The following is an 8,930-nucleotide window of genomic DNA, read 5'->3' as shown; positions in this document are numbered from 1 at the left end:
GGAGGCAGCTGGAGCCGCCGGTCCCAGAGGCCTGAGCTTTGGCGGGAGGGCTGTGTTCCCACCTGGTCCTCTGCCTCACACACCAAGCCACACACAGGCTGAGCCCGCCCCGGGCTCCCCTCCCCTTCACAGATTAGAACCGGTGGGACAGAGCTGGCTGCTGCAGGAGCACACACACCCTGGGCTGGCTGCTGCCGTGGCCTGGGGGTGTGCTGGGCAGCCCTCTCAGAACACCACCCTCTCTGGTCCCGCAGGAAGCAAGGGAGACCTAACGGGGTTAGAGCCACCATGGAGGGCTCCCCTAGTCCCCACTCTGGCAGCTCACCCGCCTTGCAGCCACAGCCAGAGTTTATTTCCTGTTAGGACCCAGACAGTCCCCAGGACCCGCAGGCCCTGCAGGCCAGCGTCTGGCCCAGTAACCCCAGGATGAGTGTACAGAAAGTAAAAACAGGAGACGACAAGGTCCTGCGCCCCCACAAGGCCCACCAGTGTTACTGGCAGGGGACTGGTGTTTTAGGCTTCATTAGCGGGTGGCCTGGGCACCCCCTGTCCACCGAGCTCAGCCTGGGCAGAGTCCCCTGGCCTAAGTCTTGGCAGGGGGCTCTGCAGCTGGGGTCACAGAGCGAGGCCCCCCTCCCTGTCTGCCTACACTGTCACTATTACATTCAGGGGTGCTGTCACCATCTTGGGCAGAGGCCAAAGTGGATTCCAGGCCCCTGAGATGCCCAGATGGCCCCACCCAGAGTGGCCTCCAGGGTTACTTCCCCAGGCACAAGGCCAGGCTGCAGCACACAGGCAGGCGAAGCAGGGCGGATTCGGGCCCTTGCTGATGATCAGGGATTGGCCAGCTCCTGCCTCTGCCACAGAAGCCAAAGCAGGAAACCGAGGTGCTTACTTCCCAGTGAGGAAACTGAGGCTGGAAGTGAGAGGAGTTGGCCAGAGTCGGGGTCCCGGAGGAAGCCCCTGCCCCAGAGCTGGGCCTGACCACGCCGTGGTGCTCCCCTTGGAGACCTTTACTTCCAGGGAGGCCTGGGAGGTAACAGTGCCTGGTTCAGGAGGACACAGCCTGTGCCTTCCGGGAGGAGCAGGCGTGCAAAAGCGGCAGGGCGGCAGGCAGCAAGGGCCCCTGGGCAGAGCCCAGACACGTCAGGTACCAGGCAGAGGTCGGACAATGCTGAGATTCCGCCTGAGCTCCTGACAGCCTGGCAGCCCTGGGCGGGGCTGCCCAGTCCCCGGATCCCAGAGTCCCAATTGGGGAGCAAGCCCCCCGCTGCTCCCACCCACAGCGGAGGACAGGGCCTCTGGTACCTACCAGGTGCCCGGCGGCCCGCACCAGTCGGTGGGTGGAGAAGGGGAAGGCAGCGTTGCTCAGGTCTGCATCCAGCACCTCCTGCAAGATGGCCCGGCTGCGAGAGGGACGAGGGGGCAGTTAGCCAGCCGCCAGCACCCCCACCACTCAGCGCTCCCGGGGAGCTGGAAGGCCTGGGGCAGCAGTGAGCGGGACAAGGCCTATCCTGGGGGACCACGGTCAAGGTATTCATGAAGACACCATGAGCAGCCCGGGCCCCAGATGCAGCAGGTGCAAAACCAACCTGCCCAGGACTCACGCCAGGCCCCAGAACCCGGGCAGCCAGGCTGAGGCCGAGCTCTGCTCCGCGCCCCAGCTGGGATGGGAGACGGGCCAGTTGTCCACGACCACCAGTCCCAGAGCTGGTCTCAGGACCAGCTCGTTGTGGTGGCCTGGTCCTGGCCACACTCTAGCAGGACGTCATGCTGCTCCGCCCGGAGGCTCTGGTGAGACAACACCCTGTGAGCCGTGGGCAGCGGGTCTGAGGGGAGGCAAAACCCTGAGCAGCCCCCAGCTCATGCCCAGAGCCCCTCACTCTTCTGTCAGAGGACAGAGGCCGCACCCACAGCTCACCTGCTGAGACCCTGAGCCTGCCTGGTCCCCCTCCATCCTGAACTGTAGCCGGAGAGGCACCTACCTGCAGGACCCACCTTCTGGCTGTGAGCTCCTGGGGTCCCCTCACGGCCCCGCCCCTGCAGCCCCCTCCCCCTATGACCTGTGACCCCTCAGCTTGTGGCTTGACCATCTCTCCCCCCAAGTGCCGCCTGGCTCCCTGCCTGGACCAGGTACCCCCTTGCCCAGGGACACGGGCTCTCCTGCCAACATCTCCCCCTCAGGCTGTACCACGAGCACCTGTCCCCTCAGCTTGTGGCTTGACCATCTCTCCCCCCAAGTGCCGCCTGGCTCCCTGCCTGGACCAGGTACCCCCTTGCCCAGGGACACGGGCTCTCCTGCCAACATCTCCCCCTCAGGCTGTACCCACCCCCCACTAAACCAGGGGCCCCGAGAGGACCCACAGAACCCCGAGTCCTAGGCCACACAGCACTGAGAGGGCACTTCAGCCACAGCACAGCGGGGGGGGCCCCCAGTTGAGCCAGGCCCCCACTCCTGTCCCTCAGGCATCCCAGCTGGGCCGGGCCGTGTGGCTCTGTGTGGTTTGGGAAATTGCTTCTGACCCCAACCCCCAGCTGTGGAGCCCAAGCCGCCACCCACGCCTGCCTGAGGCTCGAGGCTGAGCTCCGGCGCTGCCTGCCAGGGTCCTTATGTAACCCGGCACCCACGTGGTGGCACCTCTGTCTCAGCTGCCTGTGGGGCCCTGTGGGGGCTGTAGAGAGTGAGGAGCAGAGTTGCTCCTGGGGCCCAGGGCCAGGCGTTCTGTGCCCTGTGCAGGAACCTGCTAGACACAGCCTGTCCACTAGATGGGACAGCAGGGTCCCCCAGAGTGAGGGCTCCACAGGGATCCCCCAGAAGGGCCGGCCTGCATCTGCATGGCCATTCCCTCTGCCTTGCTCCTTGAGGTGCCCTGTGGGGCCTTGGGAGGCAAGTTCATTCAGATTAAAATTTCAGCCCACTCTGTGGCTGTCTCAGAGTGGCGGTTTCCGAATGCTCAGCCAGACTGCAGTTTCCGGACCCACCCACCCCGGCCCAGCAGCCTCTCTAAGAGCTCCCCCGGCCATGACATCATGTTCACCTAGGAAACCTGGGCTTCTCTAAAGAGGATGCTGTGGAGGAGACAGCTAAAAACTTTCGGGCAGGGAGGGCTCCCTTCTGCCCGCACCAAAGCCTGGGGAGCCTCTAATGAGGTTGCAGGCTGGGCCTCCCCACCGGCCTCCTCTGGGCTGAAGCAGCCGCTCCCCATCCGAGGTCACTGGCAATGCAAGCAGAGGCCTCAGGCACAGCCAGGTCCCCCTCTACCCTGGCAGGCCAGACACTGGGCCCCAGGGGAAAGAAAACCACCCCAAAGGGTGGGCATCGCTGCAGGAGGCACTGGGACTGGGTCGCTGTTCCATGTACTGGGCTGCAGCCCTCTCCCCTCCTCAGGATGCAGACAACAGCACCTGTGGCCCACCCTGGCCCTGCCTCAGGACACACACAGCCAGCTGTCTCTCAGAGCCATGCTCGCCCCAGGCACACCAAGCAGCCCCAGGCTCGCAGCACCCCGCTTCCGGGGACCCCAGCTTCTCCCCAGCACAGCGTCCCCTCTCTGCACCCTCCCAGAGGGACATCTCTGGACCATGTGCCCAGGGCACCTGGCAGGGGCTCCACCCCCTCACCTGGCCGGGCCCTGGATGCTGATCAGGCCCAGGTCCTCGGAGCAGTCCACGAGCTGGCACCGGAACCGCTGGTCCTGCAGCACCGTGGAGATGTGGCACCAGTTGTGCTGGGCCACGGCCCCGCTCACAGCCAGGTAGTAGCCATCCCCTGAAAGAGGAGCCCACCAGAACAGGAGCTCAGGATGGGGGCCAGAGGGCGCCGCTGTGGTCTGGGTCCCTTGGGCCCCCGCTGCTATCTGGTAGATCTCTATGGGTGAGTAAGGAGAGGCAGAGGCAGAAAGGCTTCTGTGACTCAACTTGGGCTCCACAGAGCCACAGGGGTCTCCTCGTACCCTGGAGGCCTTGGGTCCCATCAGCCCATGGTGGCCTGGTCTCCAGCCCTGCCTTCCTCCTCTGGACACAGCTGGTGCTTACTGCACTCTGCAAACCCTGCCTCTTCCCACCAGAATGCAAAGGCCACATGGTCCTGGGTCCCGATGTCTCAGGCACAGCAGCTGCAGGAACAGCCCCAGGGGCACAAGCAGAGGCCCAAGGACTGAGCCCCACCCTCCCAGACAGCAGCACGCCGAGCCTCTTGGAGTGGCTTGGCCCTTCCTGGAGGGGAGGACCCCGGGCTCCGCCCCTCTCCTGGTGGGGATGCCCTTTGGGATGGGAGCCCAGGCAGAGGTGACAAGCAGACAGGACATAAGGTGCTGAGTCGCCCGTCACTGGGGGCATGCAAGTGGGAGAGTGGTGAAGGGGGCTGCTCGGGCGCCAGCATGGACACTGACTGAGCTGAACATCGGAGGCTGCCAGGCCTGCGACTGGAAGCTGCGCAGACCAAGAAAGCAGCTCAGCACAGATGTCAGTGTCAGGAGGCCAGTGTCGGGACTGCTCAGAAGCAGCAGCGGTGCCGCTCACGGCCTGGGTGGGGCTTGCACCCCTCCATCCCTCACCTTCGAAGGCGGGGGCCACCACAGAGCCCTGGGTCCCCGGGGCCAGGCGGCTGACCGTCAGGTCACTCTCTGTGCCGCCCCTGCGGTTCAGCATGCAGGTGTACACTGTGGAGCCTGGGGACAGAGGTGGCGGGGGTGGGCCGAAGGGCTCGGCAGGCAGCTCCTCGGTCGGGAGGAGCCCGGCAGGTCACCCAGGCTGTGCCCTCTGAGAGCCCCACTCAGGGACCCACAGAAGTCACCCTGGAGGTGACCGTCCTGTCTTCCCCCTCACCCCACCACCCTCACCATGCCTAGGGCCTATGACACGTCCCTGAGGTGCCCAGAGGTACGGCGAGTCCAGGTGGGCGAGGGGACAGTGGGCAGGTACGTGGGAAGTGGCAGGCAGGAAGCGCAATGGAGGGTGCATGGGTGGCCAGAGGGCTCCAGGATGAGCAGAGGGTCGTGTGGTGCAGGGTGGGCTGGGGCCGAGCTTCCACTGGACATGCTGAAGCCCCCCCAGGACTGGGGATGCGACCACATTGAAAAAGGGGCGACATTGGGGCCGGAGATTTAACTCAGTGGTTTGGTGGCCTGCCCTGAAAAAGGGGCGACAACACCTCTGCCTCAGGCCCAGCTGCAGGGACAGTGAGACGCTAGGTCCCCGTAGTTTTTTTTTTTTTTTTAAGGTCTCTGCAGTTTTAATCCACCCGGCTTGTGACACTGACACAGCAGCCACAGAGAATCATTGAAGATGCGCATGGATGAGTTCGGGGATTGCTAGATGGGCGAGGACCACAAGAGAGAATAACTCAAACACGGTGTGGGTGGCACGATACTAAAATTCCAGGGTAACCCAGCGCCCCGGAATCATCATCTGGGAGCCGCGTGGGGTGTCTGCCCCCCAGGACCAGGAGACAGGGCTGAGGGCCTGGCTGCGACACAGGGGACCGGGCGGGCAGAGCAGTGGTCAAGCTGGCAGGATCCTCCTGGATAACCAAGAGGGGCAGCCCCATACCTGGGGGTCTGCTGACGTTAGCAGAGAAGAGCCAGTCAGCAGCCTTCCTGGCGTCCGGCCCCAGCAGGTAGAACTTCCCAAAGTAGGACATGTCAAACACGGCGGCCGCCCCTCGGCAGGACAGACACTCCCTCTGGATCTGGAAAGTCCTGGGTCTGAGGGCTGGGCCCTCCCAACCCTCCACCCGGCCCACCCCTTCTGGCCTGCTGGCCTTCCAGCCTAGGAACACGTCGCAGCGCATCCTGCCCCAGTCCAGTGACATTCTTCTTATGACTTCTATCTGGATGTCCCCGAAGCCTCGTGAGACCGCAAATGGGGCTTTGGCGAGGTGACTGGACCATGGGACATAGAACCGATTGCGCCAGGGGCGGGGCCTGATGGAGGGGCGGGGCCTGTTGGAGGGGGTGGGGCCTGGCTGGAGGAGGTGGGATGGGCGGGGCCTTGAAGGGTTCACCTCCCTCCCTGGCTCCGCCCTCCAGTCCGCTGAGTGGCTCTCATCTGCGGAGCCCCTTTGACTTGCCCCTGGGCCTTGCAGCCAGCCAACTACAGGCTGAAGTATATGGAGGAGGTGATGGGCGGGGCCTTGAAGGGTTCACCTCCCTCCCTGGCTCCGCCCTCCAGTCCGCTGAGTGGCTCTCATCTGCGGAGCCCCTTTGACTTGCCCCTGGGCCTTGCAGCCAGCCAACTACAGGCTGAAGTATGAGCCAAAACAAAACTCTCCTATTTTGTCCCAGCGGGGAGGAAAGAGACCAGGACAGCAATCCAGGTCAACAACTGGCTGAGGCGCAGCACCTTCACAAGGACCAAAATCTCACAGGTGGCTTTTTGGCCACAGTGGAGTTAAGTGAGAAATCAGTAGCAGAAGAGAAATCGGGACAGCCACGGAATAAATGGAAATTAAATGAGACACCCCTAAAGAATCACTGGATCAAAGGGAAAAGTCAGCAGAATGGCTAGAAACTGCTCCAAGAAGAACAGAAATAAAACCCAACAGACACTTGGGGGTGCAGCCACTGCCGAACTCGGAGCAGATTTATTCCCGTGTGGGCCCGCGTGATAGAAGACCCCAACTCCATAGACCCAAGCTTCCCCTACTAGAAGCCGGAGAAGAACAGTCAGAAAGAAGGAGATAATGACTGCTGCAGAGGTAGGGAAAACAGAAAATCAGCAAAAGCGGATTCCTTGAAAAAAATGAACAAAATGGAGAAACCTTTTAGGCCAGCCAGAAAGAAGACTCAAAGTCCAAAGCAGGAGCAAAAGAGCGGGAATCCCCAGCCAGCTCACGGAAAGCAGAGTGAGGGACAGCAGGAAAGACCACAAGCAACTGCACAGTGGCAGCGTAGACATGAGATGGACAGACTCCCAGCAGGACAGGAATCTCTAAACCTGGGTGGAAAAGAATGGAAAATAGTAATGGAACCAGAACAAAAGAGATCAGATTGATCCTGGAAGAAACAGCCACAAAGATGCCCCAAGGGCTTCACTGGGGAATTTCACCCAGTGCTCAAAGAAGGGTCCCGATTCTCACAAACTTCCAAAACATACAACAGGGCTGTCATTTGGTTTATTCCAAGAGGCCAGCGTTCCCTGATGCCAAAACGCAAAGCTAGGAGAATACCACAGGCCTCTTCTTAGTATAGATACACAGACCCTCAGCAAACAGCAGAGCCCAGGGCAGCCAGCCACACAGAGAAAGCACCAGGCACGTGCTCGGGCTGTCGGGGGACTTGAGGTCAGTCGGCTCTCAGAGCTGACCAACGCATGCACCACAGTAAGAGAACAGACCAAAGCCATGTAATCACCCAGCAGACAGCTCCTTGGGATAAAAATACACCACAGACAGGGAGGGGACGGGCTGCCTCGGCCTGGCTTGCATGAAGCACGGCCCACCGCTAGGACCGGGTAGGACCCCTAAGATCAGAACCGGAGCTGGGCCGGCTTTCCTCGCCTACACGTGGAGGACAAGTAGGTGAGAAAAGGAAGGTCAGAAGCCCCCCGGCGAGGTTCCTGTGCGCCTGTCCTGACTGTGAACGCGGGGACCTCTAGGGACTCAGTAGGAGACGGCTCGGCCAGAGCGAAGGCCATTTAAATGCCCCTCGACTAAGGACAGCAACCAAACAGGGCGGACTGTATCAGCAAAAATGTCACGCAGGAAAATGACAACGGCAGCAGTGGCCACAGCCCGGCCGGGCACAGCCGGGGCCCCCGAGGAGCACCCACCACTGGGCAGCCCCCCAGCCCTACAGCCATGCCGGGGACGCCACCGAGGGTCCCCAGGGTACCTCGCACGGTGCGAGTTCACACCAGTGAGATGGGCAGAGCCAAGGACCCGCCCGCCCCGGGCAGCACACAGCACCAGGGCACCAGGCCTCTGGCCAGCCCCAAGCCCCCACTCCTGCTCAGCCTCCTTCCGGGCACCGCCAGCCTTTACTGAGCACCTGTGTGCCAGGTGCCAGGGACTGACCGCCATGCACCGGGGCCGCAGACCAACCCGAGACTGACGCCTGTGCCTGAGGGCTGGGGACGCTGCCAGCACAGACAGTGAGCGTGCGCCGTGCTGCGGAACGCCCCTGTGCCAAGCTGGCGCCTCCCTCGAGCCTCCGCATCCCCGAGGGCCCGGAGCCCCACAGCTCTCCACGCTGGGGAGCCGAGGTGTCAGACGCAGCCCGCACCCTCCCTGCAAGGCAGGCACAGAGCCTCCGCTTCTGTCTCCCCCACCGCCCTGGCAGACTGGCACCGCCGGAGCAAGCCTGGGGGACAGGGTGGGAGCGGACGGCACCTTCCCTTCCAGAGCGGCACGCACAGCCGGTGTGAGCCAGCAGCATGGCCGGGGCTGGGGAAGCAGGGACAGTTTCCAGGCGACGTTGGGGGTTCATCTTCTCAGCCACAAGTCGGAGGGGCCACAGACGCCAGCACCAGGACCCTTCTCAGTGCTTCCCGGACATCCGGCCCTGGTGCTGGGTGGGGGCTGAGCTCCACAGCGTGGTGACCTCAGGCCCCCCCTTGCATGTGGGGACAGCACCGTTGATGAGGTGCACTGAGGCCACAGGTCCCCGACTGCGAAGGGAGGCCTGGCCCCAGGGCCATTGCCTCCACACCAGGGGAGGGCAGCGCCGAGAGCCCGGTGCCCCAGCCTGCCGGCCTCACCTGCCACTGTGGCCCCTGAGAGCCTTGCGGGGTCTGACAACCAGGTCAGCGAGCCCCTCACTGAACCCCGCAGCCTCGGGGCACAGAAGGGCTCGGAGTGGTGCCAGCACTGGCCTGGGCCGCACAGCCTTCCCCTGGCGCAGGGAGGGGAGGGGAGAGAGACGGGGAACCGAGTGGCTGGAGGCGGCTGTCCCGAGCCCAGTCTCACCGTGCGGTGCTGGGGTGGGAAGTCA

General features: G+C 63.2%; 1 protein-coding gene across 1 annotated transcript in view; it reads right to left on the bottom strand.

Annotated features, from left to right (window-relative positions):
- Window positions 1–8,930, bottom strand: part of Sardh (sarcosine dehydrogenase) — a 37,421-nt gene that overhangs the window by 13,129 nt on the left and 15,362 nt on the right. The window contains exons 13-18 of the mRNA XM_033759001.1: window positions 8,698–8,831; window positions 6,133–6,315; window positions 5,551–5,990; window positions 4,557–4,670; window positions 3,622–3,769; window positions 1,313–1,406 (exon numbers count right to left, since the gene is read on the bottom strand). Of these exons, the coding sequence (XP_033614892.1) occupies window positions 1,313–1,406; window positions 3,622–3,769; window positions 4,557–4,670; window positions 5,551–5,990; window positions 6,133–6,315; window positions 8,698–8,831 (1,113 nt within the window). The remainder of the gene's footprint in view (window positions 1–1,312; window positions 1,407–3,621; window positions 3,770–4,556; window positions 4,671–5,550; window positions 5,991–6,132; window positions 6,316–8,697; window positions 8,832–8,930) is intronic.

This window comes from Fukomys damarensis, unplaced genomic scaffold (genome assembly GCF_012274545.1).
Source record: "Fukomys damarensis isolate Sample0158 unplaced genomic scaffold, DMR_v1.0_HiC HiC_scaffold_36, whole genome shotgun sequence".
Lineage (NCBI taxonomy): Eukaryota > Metazoa > Chordata > Mammalia > Rodentia > Bathyergidae > Fukomys > Fukomys damarensis.
The sequence above is the reverse complement of the archived record's forward strand: the minus strand, read 5'-3'. Positions and strand labels throughout refer to the sequence as shown.